Source organism: Triturus cristatus, chromosome 10 (assembly GCF_964204655.1).
Source record: "Triturus cristatus chromosome 10, aTriCri1.1, whole genome shotgun sequence".
Taxonomy (NCBI): Eukaryota; Metazoa; Chordata; class Amphibia; order Caudata; family Salamandridae; genus Triturus; species Triturus cristatus.
Genome location: NC_140593.1, coordinates 977806004 through 977822611, shown reverse-complemented (window position 1 = coordinate 977822611; position 16608 = coordinate 977806004). Strand labels below are relative to the sequence as shown.

Below are 16608 nucleotides of genomic sequence, written 5' to 3'. Positions count from 1 at the left end.
GTAGCGATATTAGTGAAAAAAGGGACCCCCTTCGTTTTGGCTGACTGTAAGAGTGACACCCAGGGCAGGTATAGTCTGATGTGGGGCAGGCTTGGCCAGCTGGCGGTGACCCTAGTCTGCTGTTATGGCCCCAATGTAGATGACCCGCAATTTTTCATAGACCTTGAGGCATCCATAATAGGTGCCGGCCCGCAGCACCTCATATGGGGAGGGGATTTCAACACCACTCTTGATCCGCAGATGGATAGGTCCCACCCTGCTCCCCATCACTTCACCAAATCCCGCAGAGCGCTGCTGGGGATACTTGCAGAACACCATTTGATTGATGCGTGGCGGCACCTCCACGCTACTTCACAGGAGGGTACGCACACCACGGCTCAGGCGAAATCGTGGGCGCGGCTCGACTATATCCTCTTGGCCCCTCGTTTTCTCGCAGCACTCGTCCGGGCGGCTCACCTCCCCCGCACCTTCTCTGACCACTCGCCGGTCAGAGTCACCCTGCGGGCTCCTGACCTTGGCCCTCCGAGGACGGCCTGGCGTCTACAGCCCTCGATGCTGTTGGACGAATTATTTCAGGAAGAGTTGCGCGAAGAATGTCTGGACTTTTTCCGTCGCAATAAAGATTCGGTGAAAGACGTCGCCACCATTTGGGATGCATTTAAGGTAACGCTACGGGGCATGTGCATTGCCAAAGGGTCGGGTGTACTGAAGAGCATACTGGCGCGCATTCGCCTCTTGGAGGCGGACTTGGGGACGCTCGAGACGTCGCTGGCGGCCAATCCCGATGATGCCACGCTTGCGAACATCCGCGAGAAGGTTACTGAGTACATGGATGAAGCCGCTAGAGAGGTGAAATTCAGAGGCAGGCACTGGGTCGCTCGCCGCTATGGCGAGGGTGAGAGGCCGGGTAAAGCTTTGGCGGCGACAGTGCGTCTGATGCGGCCTTCTAATACCATCGTGGAGCTCTTGGGGGAGGACGGCGTGTTGTACAGAGACACCACACATATCCTTAATAGGTTCGTTGCGCACTACCGCCAGCTTTACTCGTCTACCCGAGCCGGAGGTCTCCAATTGCAGGAATACTTAGGGGATGTCTCGCTTGGCTGGCTCAGCCCTACGCAACAGAAGTTTCTTAGCACCCCTTTCCAACTGGACGAGGTGCGGGAAGCTATCATGCACATGCGGTCGGGTAAGACTGCAGGGCTTGACGGGATACCCATTGAATTTTATAAGACCTATATCGACTTTATGGCGCCTGTCCTGAGAGAAGTGTATGAAGATGCTCTGGAGGTCGGCTCCCTGCCCCCATCCATGCGTATGGCCCTCATCACGTCCCTGCTTAAACCAGGCAAAGCGGCTAATAACGTTGATTCTTACCGGCCTCTCTCTCTGCTAAACTGTGACGTGAAAATACTAGCTAAGCTCATAGCAACTCGCATTAATCTCTTACTCCCCAACTTGATCTTGCCTGACCAAGCTGGTTTTGTGCCCGGCCGGGCGACGTCCCATAACCTGCGCACATTCTTTTCCATTCTGAACTCGGTACATGATGACCTTCCTATGGCCGCGGTCTTCCTTGATGCCACGAAGGCCTTCGATTCCCTGGAATGGGATTATGCGTTCCAAGTGCTAGAGCGTATGGGGTTCCCCAGTATATTCATTTCCTGGATTAAATTACTATACACTGGCCCTAAAGCCACGGTGTTGGTGAATGGTCGGCTATCTGCTCCTTTTCCCATATCCAGGGGCACCAGGCAGGGGTGCCCGCTATCGCCTCTGCTGTTTGCCCTCGCTATGGAGCCTCTGGCTGCGAGATTGCGGCAACACCATAAAGACAAGGGGTTACGATGCTTTCAGAGACAGATATTGGTATCTATGTATGCAGACGATATCACTCTCTACATACAGGACCCTGTGGTCAATCTCAATACGATCCTCCGGGAGTTTATCCGTTTTGGTGAGATTTCTGGGGTCCAGATAAATTGGGGCAAGTCTTGTCTATTCCCCTTAACGCCTTCTACCGAGCGTTTTGAAATGGACTTCCCCCTCGCCTGGTGTGAGGGTGACTTTAAATACCTGGGCATACGCGTTGAAAAAAACAGGGAGGAACTCATGCGGGCTAATTACGGTACGGCGATTATGCGCATCGCGGAGCATGTGACGCGCTGGAACTCCCTTCCTCTTTCTATGGCGGGCAGATCGTCCATGGTCAAAATGGTGATACTGCCTCAATTGCTGTATCTATTCCTGAATATTCCCTTTCATCCAGGAGCCTTCTTTTTCCGGCAATTGCGCACTGAACTTATTAGACTCGTGTGGGGTGGCAGGGCGCCTCGGCTGAGATGGGAGACTCTAATAAAGCCGTATCATCAGGGAGGTTTTGGCATCCCCGACTTTGAACTGTACTATTATGCAGCTCAGGCACATTTCGCTTTCTTCTGGATAAGACAGCCCAGATATATGCCCCAACTTGCGGCCGAACACTGGCTGGCGCACCCGGTCCCCATTGAGGGCGCATTGTATATCCCGGTGACAAGTAGAGATAAAACGCCCTCGGCTTTGCTCAGTACGGTGTCCGCGTGGACTCACTTGACTGCTAAGGTAGGACTGGATTTCCTATACGCGCCGCTCTTGCCCCTGGCTTATCACCCTAGCATGCTCCTACTGCGGGAAGCGGGTTTCCACAAATTACTGCACAACATCCACGTCTCGACATGGGGGGAGCTGTTCCATAATGGCACCTTTCGATCGATGGACCACTTGTATGCAGGCATGCAGCCCTCTCCACTCGACGTCTTCCTGTACCTCAGGCTTCGACAAGGGATGAGGGCACTTGTGCCTGACTTTCCACAGGAGCCTTCGCCCATGGAACCGTTGAACCGCATCCTGCGCGACGACGTCCCGACCAAACTCGTTTCTAAAATATACCGTTCGGTGCACTCCTCCATGCCGGCGCCTTCACTGGCAGCTCGTGTTAAATGGGACCAAGAGCTGCCTGCCCCGCTCACGGATAAACAGTGGGAATTCTGTTTGTTGCAGACGGAACGCATCTCTGCTAGCAGTAGATTTAGGATAATACACTACAAATATGTCCACAGACTGTATTGTACCCCGGCGCGACTTTGCCGCTTTCGGCTTCGGGATAATGACCGATGTGATAGATGCCGGGCCCCCGGGGCTGATTTTTTGCACCTTGCGAGGGAATGCGCAGCAGTACGCCGCTTCTGGTGTCAAGTATGTGAAGCACTTTCCAAAATGGTCGACTCCGTGGTGGAGCCCTCCCCCCTCCTTGCTCTGCTGGGGTATGTAGAGCCCATACGCGCGGGGTACCGCAAATTTATTGCGCTTGCCTTCCTCATTGCTAAAAGACGGGTTGCTTGTCGATGGGGTAGGGGCAGAGCCCCGAAGTTCAAGGACTGGATTTGTGACCTTACCTACTGTCAAGAGCAGATTAGCACATATTCTGAACTGTTGCCAACAACGTCCCGTCCCGCGGACATATGGGCTCCGTTGCGGTGCTACCTAGCGGCCGCAACGCCTGATACGCCTGATGGGGCACCAGAGTAGGGTGGATTGCACGGAGTTGGGCCCCCCCCCCCTCGCATTAGCCTGCGGAGAAGCCCGCCGGGCTGCTGACGGTGGAGGATAGGTGTGTTCCCCCCCCCCCGTGCAAAGCGATCCCTGTATGGATGAGAGAGAGAGTGGGATGGACGGACCGATGGAGAGTGGAGTGGTCCCTCTAGACGTGTAAGTCCTTGCAGCCTCGTTTTTGAGCAACTATTGCTGCACTTCCTTGATTGGACCCTGATGTTCGCGATGTCGGTGACGGACTGCCCATTTGTTTTTCTTTGCTCCTCCCTCCTCTGCTGCACAATGTACGCTGTGATAGTGTTCCATTATAATGTCCTCGCACAAAACAAGGAAACGAAACACATATATACTGTGACGCGGCCGGCCCTTTCGGGTTGTTGGCAAACCGCTGTGTACGCCCACACTCTTCTGTCTAACTTGCTACGCTGCCGGCCCGTCGAGGTTGTAGGCACCAAGCCGTGTGTTGACGCTATCTGCTGAATAAAGGATTTTGAAAAAAAAAAAAAAAAAAGATACAAATGAATCAGCTTAAACTTGCAGATCAAACCCCTCGCTGGTGGCAGGAAGAGGTAACCAAGTATCTGGCCTTTTGGATAAAAAGGAGAGCAATTCTGAGATTCCAAACAAAAATCTCAATGAATATTTTCATGGTTCTCATGATGCTGCTGATATTGTGACATTGTTCGAGATGAGCAGAAGCAGCATAAATAACATTCAGTGTTTATATTACTTGTTTATCATCTTGCTTAAGGTTTGAAAATTCTTTCACTGATTTGGACATATTTTTGCATGGTAAATTCACACTAATGAATGTATACTCATCATGAATTACCTAGAATTGTTTCTGTATCATTCAATATGAAAGGAGAAAAGGCCACATTTCTAAATAACAAAAACATTAAAAAAATATTTAATGTGATTTGAGCACATAGTGAACAAGAACAAGAATACACAGTCTAGTAAGAATGGTCAAACAAAAAGGACAAACAATCTCAAATTACGTGGAGGTACAAGCACAAAAACACTGAAGTTGAAGGTCATGAGACCTAACCCCCACACAAAGCAGCCTTCATTTTGGGCCAGTCTATTACCAGCACTACTGGCCTGTTGGAAACTCTGCAGCCCAACAAAACAAAACAAGGCTTGGAGTTACATTTACATTCTTCTAAAAAAATATAAAGAAATCAGATATAAGAAGTTTCTTCAAGTTTTGAAAACAGGTTCATTACACCGTCACAGACATCTCTTACCTTTGCTTGGGAAAAGTCAATCGCCTTTGGTTCCACTTTAATTTTACTGACTGGAAAATGGACGGGGGTCCTATGAATTTCCCCAGCTAACATTTCATCGTCCACATCATCTGAAAAACAAGATGTATTTCTTGTAATATATACAGAGTGCTGCTGTTTGAAATTATCAGTGTGAAATTTCCTAGTAAAAGAAAATGATACCAGAAGGTTCACAGAGAAGCTCACATGTACGAACTGGTCAGACAAACTTTACTGAAAGATCTATAAACCCATTCGTCCATCATAGTTAATATGAAAACGAGTTACTTACCTGTTATCCAGTATTGGTATCTTTCATAGATTCACATGCTTAGAATCATCCCCACCGACGAGGTGGGAGTCTCGCGGTACAATAAAACATATACATAATAGTCATAAAAAACATTATACAATAGGCTACTATGGACAGTAAGGTCACTACATTAGCCTATCTTAGTCTTTTTGAAAAAAGAACCACATTTGGAACACAGCCAATCAGGTTGCAGCACCCTCTTAGAACCCTCCACAGAGGCAAACCCTCAGATTTTCGGAGCACAAGTGACAATAATTGTACAGGTAATAAGGTAAGCCTCTCTGGGGAGGAGGGTGGGTCGCATGTGAATTTATGAAAGATACCAATACTGGATGACTAAAGTTACAGGTAAGTAACTTGTTTTCTTATCCAGTATTGGGGTATCTTTCATAGATTCACATGCTTAGAATCAGAATAGTTAGCAGTAAAAAATTCTTAGATGTATAGTGGATGGTGGGTAGCATAAGAAAAAACAATAGATACCTCGTTACACCAATACAGCGCTGCAATACAACATTCTAACCCAAATAATGGGAAATATTATAACATATACAGAGAGAGAAATATATATATAAATATACATACGAAGCAAGTATGAAAAAACAGAATAAACAATACACCATGCATATGTGAACAAGTAATGAATTAGTCATCTCCTTACAGAGGCTTACCTTATTTGAAAAGGTTTCAAAACACTGCTTGACCCACAGCGGATTCAGCCTCTGTCGCCAGACAGTAATGCAGTGTAAAAAGTGTGCACCGTTTTCCAGGTCGCAGCACGGCAAATTTTCTCTATAGACACTCCGGCAAAAAGAGCTGTAGATGAAGACACTGCCCTTGTGGAATGAGCCTTGGGTTTCGCAGATAAAGTATGTCCAGCTTTATTATGGCAGAATTGGATAGTAGATGCAATCCACCTTGCAATAGTGGATTTCGTAACTGCTGTTCCAGGCTTTTGACCACCATAAGAAATAAACAATTGATCAGACTTTCTGATCGACACAGTACGTGAAATATAACATTTCAGACATCTTTTAACATCCAAGGTATGCAAAGTCTTTTCCGCAGAGGAAGAAGGATTGGGAAAGAAAGAACGCAGTATAACCGGCTCATTAAGCTGGAAAGTAGAGGGAACCTTCGGAATGAACGTTGGATTAGTTCTGAGGAGGACATAATCGTTGGTGAATTTCAAATAAGGTTGTTTGATAGTGAAAGCCTGGATTTCACTGACCCTCCTAGCAGAGGTGAGAGCCACTAAAAGTGCCGTCTTCCAAGAGAGGTTTATGAGATCAGCCTTGTAAACAGGCTCAAAAGGATGTTTCATGAGTTGTTGTAACACCAGATTAAGCCTCCATTCTGGAGGAGGGGCTTTGACGGATGGAAAAGTTCTGAACAGCCATTTTAGAAATTGTTTGATCAAGCGATTAGAGCAAAGGAATGCAGCTCCTGCAGAATGTCTGTAGGTCGATATGGCCGCTAAATGCAACTTGACAGAAGTAAACATAAGACCAGACTTAAATAACGAAAGGAGATAAGGCAGAACTTTATCTGGAGAACATCGTACAGGATGTAGATCTCTGTCAGTACACCAGGCACAGAATCGTTTCCATTTCAAAGCATAAGTCTTTAAGGTAGAAGGAGCTCTTGCCCTAGCAAGAATATCTCTACAATCTTGAGGAAGATCTATCTCCTTGAATTCTGTGAATCCAGAAACCATGCATGAAGATGCAATTGGACTGGACGAGGATGAAGTATCTGGCCCTTGCTCATTGATAACAAGATCGGAACTGCAGGAAGGCGGTATGGTCTGCGTTTGGACAGTAGGAGAAGCTCTGTGTACCAATGCTGACGCGGCCATCGCGGAGCAATGAGAATCATGCAACATGGCTCCATCTTGAGCTTGCGTAGAAGTCTTGGGATCAACGGAAAGGGGGAAATGCGTACGCAAAGATCCCTGTCCATCTCATCATGAAGGCTTTACCCCACGAGCCCTTCTCCGGTTTCCATACGGCAAAGAATGTGCACTTCCGATTGTCCTTGGATGCAAAGAGATCCAGATTTGGTGTGCCCCACGTCTGAAATATGTGTTCCACGACTGATTGATCCAACTCCCATTCGTGACAGGACTTCGAGGTCCTGCTCAGAGTGTCCGCTAAAGTGTTGTGAATCCCCAGCAAATGCTCCACTTTGATCGTGATATTGTGAGAAAGCAGCCATTCCCAAATACTTTGAGCTTCTTGAGACAGAATGTGAGAACGGGTACCTCCTTGCTTGTTTAAGTAGTGCATGCAAGTGGTGTTGTCGGTTCTGATAAGAACTGTTGACCCTTGAAGCCTTGGGAGAAAGGACTGCAATGCCAGGAAAATGGCTCGAAGTTCTAGGAAATTGATATGCATCTTCGCCATCGCAGCGGACCACCTTCCTCTTATACAAAGATCCTGAAGGTGTGCACCCCACCCTTCTAGGTAGGCATCTGTAGTGAGGATGAAGTCCGGTATGGAAGGCAGAAAAGTGAGCCCGATTGAGACATTCTTGGAGCGCAGCCACCAGAAAAGCGCTTCTCGCATAACTGGAGTAATTTCCACTAGGTCGTCGAACGACCCCGAGATCTGCAGCCACTGACTGTCTAGTTCCTCTTGAATCGGCCGCATTCTTAGACGGCTGTGAGATTCTAATAGAATTGCTGATGATAGTATTCCCAGGAATGATTTGATGAGTCTCACAGAAGCAAATCTCCTTTTTAGGAGTTCTGATGCCAGAGAAATGAGACTCGATTGCCTTTCTTTGGACAAGAATGCCTTGTCCCGGGTAGTATCCAACACTGCCCCATGAAATTGAATTCTTTGAGAAGGGCAAAGAACTGATTTTTGAATGTTCAGGGACAGCCCCAGGGATTGAAATAGCTGTAGGCATGAGGACGTTGCTCGAGAAGCCTTCCAAAAGGAAGGAGCCTTTATTAGCCAATCGTTCAGATAAGGGAATAATTGTATGCCTTGAAGTCTGAGGAGCTGCCACCAGAGCCAGGAATTTCGTGAAAACTCTTGGGGCTGAGTGCAGGCTGAAGGGAAGGACTTTGAATTGGATATGGGCACCTGCCACAGTGAAACGAAGGAATTTCCGATGCTTGGTATGAATGGGGATGTGGAAGTACGCATCCTGGAGATCCAATGTTGTTATGAAATCTGCATGGTCCAGAAGCTGAAGGATTTCTTGAAGGGTGACCAGGCGAAAGGATTTCTTTTGAAGATATTTGCTCAGCTTTCTTAAATCCAGGATAGGTCTTCATTCCCCTGACTTTTTCTTTATTAGAAAAAAGCGGGAATAAAACCCTTTCCCCACTTGAGAGCGAGGCACTCTCTCTATCGCTCCTTTCGAGAGCATGTTTTTTGCTTCCTTCCTGAGAAGAGCAAGATGTGGGGTATGTTTCTTTAAAGGTAGATGAGGAGTGGGGTATTGACAAATTCCAGGGTATGCCCACATTTTATAATATCCAAGACCCACTTGTCTCTGGTTAATCTTTTCCAATTGTTGAGATGACGGGAAACATTCGGAATCCTGTAAATATGGTGTGGCAGATCTGCTGCAGGTGCTAAGAAGTCGTCACTGTTTTCTAGCAGAATCCCTGCCTTGAGGTTGACGTCTTCTATTCTGCTGTCTATAAGCGGCAGCTGGAGGGTTTCTGTAGGATTGCTGTTGATAATTATATCTTCCCTGATTGCCTTGGTTTTGGTATCTTTGATAGGCACCACGAAAGGAATACGATCCTCTGCCCCTATATCCTCGAAAAGGAGTCTTCCTATATTGTAAGATGCCAAGGGCTCTGGCAGTGTCAGTATCTTTTATGATGTCTTGCAAAGCCTCATCTATGTGTTTTCCAAATAACATATAACCATCGAATGGCATGTCCAAAATCTTCGTTTGGACCACAGGGCGAAAGGTGGTAGATTTCAACCATCTCTGACGTCTAAGAACTGCTGCTCCGGCAAGTTGACGAAAGCCCAAGGAGGCTAAATCCATAGAAATATCAATCATTTCCGAAGTAGCCCTTTCTCCTTCAATAAGAATTTTCTTTGCCTCCTGCTTCTTGTCATCAGGTAGGAAATGAAGGTATGGAGAAATGTCCGACCATAGTTGGCGGTCATATCTACCTAGAATCGCCAAAGAGTTAGTAGCACGAACTGAAGCAGCCGCCATGGTGGTGAAACGCTTACCAATGTTATCAAGGCGCCTCCCATCCTTATCCGGTGGTGCTGTTACAGGAATGGATGGATTTCGAGACTTACGCTGAGCCGCCTGTGAAATAACGGAATCTGGTCTAGGATGTCCGGACAGGCAAGCAGGAGCATTATCCGGTGCTTTGTACTTTTTATCGATTCTAGGGAGAATAGCAGGCGCTGAAAATTGAGTTTATTATTTTAGTCCCTTCTTCCCAGATATGATCTATTATAGGGATAGAACGCACAGACTTCCTACTTTGGTCCTTAAAATCGTAAAGGAAACAATCTGTTTGCTTCACAGATACAGAAAGATGAAACCTGGTTGCTGCCCTTTCCATAATAGCGTGAAAAGCTCCAATATCCTCAGGAGGGGAATCTACTGCCTGAGGAACTGGTGAGGATGGCGTAGGAATCAAATATTCATCCCATTCATCCACAGTTGTGGGTGAGTTTGGTAATTCCCCATCTTCAACCACAGTATCGCCATCATCATCTTGGACTAAATGTTGCACAGGTACAACCTCCTGAGGTACATTAATAGGGGCAGAAGGACTTGCAATCTGCAAAACCGCCAATGTAGTGGGTTGAGTTGAAACAAGCGCTGTTGGTGGAAAGTGTGTATGATAATCCCTCAACATAGCAGTCAAATCCCTCATCAAGGCTATAGGCATGTGCACTATAGGTTCCTGCTGAAATTAAGCCTCTTGAGGACCCAGCAGAGACTCACAAGGCTCATAGTACTCTTCCTCATCATCCTGATACTTGATTCGGAGTTGAGAAGGGTTACATGCTGGGCTAAAAAGTCCATCATCATCTTACTGCTCCAGTTAATGGCTAGGAGGCAAGGGCGAAATATGAGAAACGTCCTGGTAATAGTTTCTTGAAGATGAGAATGACGATGACAATTTTGATGTTAAAACTGGCGTAATCTGTAAAGATGTAGGCCTTTTACGCATCAGCGTTGACGAGATATACACAGACGGTGAATCAGTATCAGCCGAGATAGCCATAACAGAAGCTACCATCGACGTTGTAATCGTCGACGGAAAAAACATCGTCGGCGATGTTGTCGTTGAAGCCGCTGTCGTCGTCGGTGGACTCGTCGACGGGTGTTGAATCGTCGTCGACGGCGGACCCGTCGACGGGAGTAGTATCGTCGTCAACCGTGGACCCGTCGACGAGAGTTGTATCGTTGTCGACGTCAAAAGAGTTGATGGCATGTGTCCCCTCGACGACGAAGTAGGCGTCGACGAGATTGGCATAGTCAACGGCGATGATATAATCGTCGACGGTGCTGTTGTCGACGAAGCGATAGTCGACGACGGGATTTTCTTCATCGACGTCGAGGAATCACTTATCATCTGAAGAGATTTCATCGTCGACTGTGCTTTTTCGACATCGACGGGATTTCAGAATGAGGTTTCTGCTGTTTTGAGGCAGTTTTCACTGAAATCTTAATTTTTTCAACAGATTTCACCTCTGAAGAGAATGAAAGCTTCTCTTTTTTTGAGGAAGAGTGACCAGTCTCAGAGTGAGGCTTCTTCAAGGTCTTACTCTGTCGCTCAGGGGGATCACCAGATCTATCCCTCTTTTTGGTCAGAGGGGTGGACGCCTGAGGACTCACACTGCCATCATCTCCAGAAACAACATCAGATGCAGCCTTCAACTTCTCCAGCCAAACCAGCAATCTTCCCTCTCTGTCTTTCAAAGTCTTGGCAGGGAAGGTTCAACAAATCCTGCAGTCTTTAACCTTGTGTGCTGGGTAAAGAAAATAAATACATTCCTTGTGGGAATCCTCAAAATGTAGTCTCTTCTTCCCACATGAAGAGCAAGGCAAAAACAAGCTTTTCTTTGATGAATCAGACATATCTACTCACAAAGTTCAGCCAAAGGTGAAGAAAAACTGAGCAGAGCTCAGGGAGACTCCCTGTCACACGACGTGCGGTAAAAAATCTGAGGGTTTGCCTCTCTGTGGAGGGTTCTAAGAGGGTGCTACAGCCTGATTGGCTGTGTTTCAAATTTGGTTCTTTTTACAAAAAGACTAAGATAGGCTAATGTAGTGACCTTACTGTCCATAGTAGCCTATTGTATAATGATTTTTATGACTATTATGTATATGTTTTATTGTACCGCAAGACACCCACCTCGTCGGCGGGGATGATTCTAAGCATGTGAATCTATGAAAGATACCCCAATACTGGATAATCTATGTTCCACAGTACAGATGAAAGAGTTTTGGCGCACATGGTGAAGTGAGATTCTGTGCTCCTATACCTTGCTGATCAGACCTTGCTTTCTGTTTTTAAAAACAATCTAATCGGCGCAGGTGGTAGTACTCTGTGCAGCTACCCAAACTAACCTTGCTTCCATTATGCACAGCTACATAACTCTGCCAATACTAGAGTATTACTTGTCCTAACTAAACAAAAGATGAGAAAAAAGGAATGTTTTGTGTAGCACTCTTGTTGCTAAAAAAAATACAAGTAATGTACAAGTTGCAAATGTACTGTTTGCACAGGTTGGGTTCTTTAATGCAATGGAAACTAAATTGGGTCTTCATGAATTTAAGCTAGACCAATAAAGACGAAAATGTAGTGATAGAAGGTGTCCCAAAAAGGAATTCAGATCAGAAGTCAGTGACTTTGCAACCAAGTAGTGTTTTTCAAAATATTTAGAAGGCCAGTAATAGCAGTTGAGTTTTTATACAGCATTTGTACATTCCTTGAACTTGATGTTTTGATTACTTGGGCACAGTTCTATCTGTAATTGTGGTTTGACTGATGGAGGATCCCCAAGGACCATCTGATCCAGTATACTTTGACACTAGATGGAGCAACTGTCCTATACAAGGTATAATAGAGGGAAATGCAGGAATTCTCGAAGGAGCTGGTGTAGCCATCATCATTGCAACCAAACTAGAGATACCAACAGTTTTTCGATGGAAAACAAAGTCCAGATTCTGTCTTGGCAAAAAATTAAAGCTCATCAAATATGGCGGTGGCACAGGTTCACCTCAATCACAGAAGCGTGCAGGTGCAGATATATGTGATTCTGCCCAACCATGAGGAGAATTGCCCTTACCTGAAAGTCTGGTGAGTTGCAAAAGCATTAACATCTGGACACCTACAAGTTTAGAAGATGGTTTATGGTGGGGATTGGAGATTCCAGATAAGGCTGCTACACTCTGGTTGTGAATCTCCACCATGTGTGAACCAGCAAACAAATGGCCTGGGTGATGGCCTACTTCTGAATCCACCTCAAGCAAATATATGTGCGCACAGCAAGTTCCATTATGTTACTATACGATAATTAGGTCTGTGGTATTGTCCCAATGAACAATCACCACTCTGAACTTGATCACTGGATGGAAGCCTTTAGGACCAAGAAGGACACTTTGAGCACTATCAGGTTTAGCCACCCATCACATTTTTATTTTATTTCCTGATGAAGAGCCCCTCCACCCTAAACTGAGACCTTTTTCCCCGTCCAAACTAGATGAATCATTCGAAATTCTTATCTACTACTTTGGTAGATGGAACAGAGCCTGCTAAGAACATGAAACGTGAGCCCAACATCTCAGGAATGGTCAGAGATGCCTGGGAAAGGCGCACACTGACTGTCCAGCAATAGTTCAAAGGGGTCTACCAGGCAGAGATACAAAAACTACATGTATGTCAAGAGTGGTGCTTCAGACTCCACCACCATAAACAATGCCTGTAGTCCCTGATGCCACAGAAGATCCTATGCTGATATGCTAGGCTCCATAGGTTCTGGTCCAGAAGCCAGATTAATGGCAGTACTCTTTTTGGAAGGAGAAGGTAGGTTCAGTTTCCAAGGTCAGAATGTCCACTGTGGGCTTGAACCTCCTTTGTGGTACCAGGAATGATTTTGGTTTGTTCACCGGGAACCCACTCCTGAACATGATCATAAGGGCTTATGCCAGATGGGACTCCGCTAGCTACTTTCCCAAATCCCTAATGAGGCAATCACCCAGTTAGGAGTAGGAACTGTAGCTGCGGGAAAACAGTCACTGAGCCTAAAATGCCTAAGAAAATCCAGCGATGTGCTCTACTAAGCTGGAAGGTGAGGTCTTGTACTAGTATACTTGATTTTCCATCATAAAAAGGAGCTATTTTCTTTGCTACTGGTGGGTACGTACATGAATAGTTCTTAACAAAATAAGACTCTCAATCGTCTGTAGAAATTTCTAATATGAGGACTGGGACATATGTGTTCTAGATGAAGATGGCTGGATAAGCTATGCCATGCTTCTGTCACAAACCGCTAAGAGGCCCTATGAATCAGTGGTGCTTTGGGTCAAATGGTGGTCATGGAGGAAAGGCATTTTCATTAGTGGAAGGAAGGTAGCCAACTCAGATGGATGAGAGGAAGATGGCAGACACCTGCGGAGGTTATATAAATCTAAAACTTCTCTGCTCCGTAACAGGTCCACAGGAATGGTTTGGACTTTGTTCTAATGTGTTTTGCTTTGGACGGGGAAAGCAAGCCTAAGGAAAAAGAGGTGACTGCCAGAGGAAGGGTTGAAAAATGGTCATGGAATTAAAAACCTGAAAAAGCTTTCAATGGATTGAGAAAGGACTGTGGTCTGACTGCTTTGATGGCATTGTACTGCTATGAGATCTCATCATTATCTAGAGCAAAGTGATTTCTGCTGTCAAAAGAAGTTGATGACTTTCTCCTGGGCTATTGATTTCATGTCTGCAGACACCCGACATGCTTGCCAATGCTAGCAAAGATCTCTGATCATAGTTCAGGCAGTAGTGTTGTTGTGGAGCCAGGTGACCCAGCCTCTCCCTTGCCTAGTTAAAGGATACACCTATACTTCTCCTGGGTATAGTTTATGAGCAAGGAAGAACAACAGTCAAACTCAATCCAAAGGTGTTTTGAGATGTTCACACTAGCACTGGCTTGCCCCAATGAGAAACCTTATTTCTGGTCAATTTCCTTTCCATAGGACTCAAGCTATTTAGCTTCCTTGTCCATGTGGGAGCACATAGCTGCGCCTTAGAGAAGCAGTAATCATACGAGATGAATAAGGTGCTTGTTTTTAGAGAACATGTGATCTGCTGGTCAGCCTTTTTTTGTACGGTATCGGTACTACCGTAAATTGGGTTGTAGTAAAACCTGTTACTCAAAGTCCTTAGAAAAGGGGCTTATTGTTATTATGGTTAATATTATGATTACTATAACTACTACACACAGATAGTGTGAGTTGGGAGTTCCAAAGGCAATTATGGGAATGTATTTGTATTCTTGATATTTAATGTGCAGAGGCCCTGAGATGGAGTGTTCAGATTGTGGCTTTGCTGGTTTGCAGTTAAAAATTGGCAAAATTAGAAGAGAAAACATACAATTATTTTTAAAATCTTTTTTCACTTAAAAATATTGAGAAATTGTTGAAACATTAAATAATAGTAATAGTGCTGTAATTATAATTAAGTTACTCAACCCAGACACAAACACATCATTATACTGCCTAGAGGTGATGATCGCAAGACAAGACATTGGATTGGAGTGGGGGCGGGTGGCAGGTGTGTCCTACAGTCTCAAGATTAAAAGAGTACACAGATTAATGTATGGCTGTGGAAAATAGATAAAAACAGAGGCTGATCTCTCTATAATGGGTGGGTAAGGATACAGATTCAAGCTCTGCCTTTGATGAGGATGCAAGATCAAATAGGCCAGGACCATGTACTATTGGATATCATGTTTCTTCAATAACTAAGTTATCTCCAAACAATACTTGCCAATTTCTGAAACACAAGGATAGGATAGGATGTACATTTGTATAGCGCGAATTGCTGCCCGGAGGCGTCCAAGCGCTAGGAAAACCGAATACCTACAGCAGGCTTAGAAGGAAAATTAGGAATGAGATTAGCTAGATTGAGTGAAATAAATGGGTCTTTAGTTGTCTGCGGAAGGTTGAGAGGTTAGAATTAGCTCTAAGGTGCAGTGGGAGGGCGTTCCAGGCTCTAGCACCGTTGAAAGAAAAGGTCCTGCCTCCGGATCTGGATCTTTTTATTTTGGGGGTTTTTGCAAGAAATATTTGACTGGAGCGGAGGCTTCTGTTAGGCACATAATGGGTAATTAAGTCTTGGGTAATTTTAGGGCCAGTGTTCCAGAAGGCCTGGTGCGCAATGCACATGGCTTTAAACAGGACCCTCTGTCGCACCGGTAGCCAGTGGAGGGTAGTCAGGCCTGCTCTCACTGACTGTCTGCGGGGAAGGTCTAATAGACTGCGTGCTGCGCAGTTTTGAACTATCTGGAGCCTTCTGAGGGTGGATTCGGGGGCACCAAGATAAAGTATGTTGTTGAAGTCGAGTCGCGATTGAATTAAGCCTTGTATGGCAGTTTGTTTGGCATCCCAGGGAAGGAGGGGGAGGATTCTTTTCAGCATTTTCATGATGCCAAAGCAGGTGGCCGAAAGTTTTGTGGCCTGCGTATTAAAGGACAGGGATCTGTCCAGCCACATTCCAAGGCTTTTAATGCTGTTTTTGGGAGTAGGTGGGGGGCCCAGACTGGGTGGCCATAAAGAGGGGGGAATGCTGGGGTCTGGGGAGCCCAGGATCATCAGCTCCGTTTTGTCCCCATTCAGTTTTAACGAAGAAAGGGACATCCAGGTTTTCACTTCTTCAACGCACTCTCTAAGCCCGCCTGGAGCCGATGGAGTGGCTTCCTGAGTCATGGAGACCACCAGCTGCGTATCGTCCGCGTAGGAAATGATCTTAATCCCATACGGACGGACGACGTCAGCCAGTGGCCTCATGTACAAGTTAAAAAGTGCAGGGCTTAGAGATGATCCCTGAGGGACTCCACATTTCAAAGGTCTGCTGGCGGAGACAGAGTCGTCTTCAAACACACAGAAGGATCTGTCTTGGAGGAAAGATTTGAACCAAGACAAGGCTTTGTCTTCAATCCCAACCTGGGACATGCGATATAGCAGAGTGTTATGGCTAACCGTGTCAAAGGCCGCGCTGAGATCAAGGAGGATCACTGCCACTGATCCTCCTTGATCCAAGATCTTTCTCGCTTCCTCAGTGACCATAAGGAGTGCGGTCTCGGTCCCATGCTTGGGTCTGAAGCCCGTCTGGGTCGGGTCCAGTAGTTGGTGATCTTCCAGAAAAGTGATTAGTTGTTTATTAATATATTTTTCCAGAATCTTGCTGATCCATGGGAGCAGGGATATGGGGCGATAATT

At 45.9% G+C, this 16608-nt stretch overlaps 1 protein-coding gene across 3 annotated transcripts in view; it reads right to left on the bottom strand.

Moving 5' to 3' along the window:
• MINDY4 (MINDY lysine 48 deubiquitinase 4) overlaps positions 1 to 16608 on the bottom strand; it is a 512572-nt gene that overhangs the window by 217872 nt on the left and 278092 nt on the right. For all 3 annotated transcript variants that reach the window (XM_085628881.1, XM_085628884.1, XM_085628882.1), the window contains exon 7: positions 4842 to 4951. In XM_085628881.1, coding sequence (XP_085485007.1) covers positions 4842 to 4951 — 110 coding nt within the window. The remainder of the gene's footprint in view (positions 1 to 4841; positions 4952 to 16608) is intronic.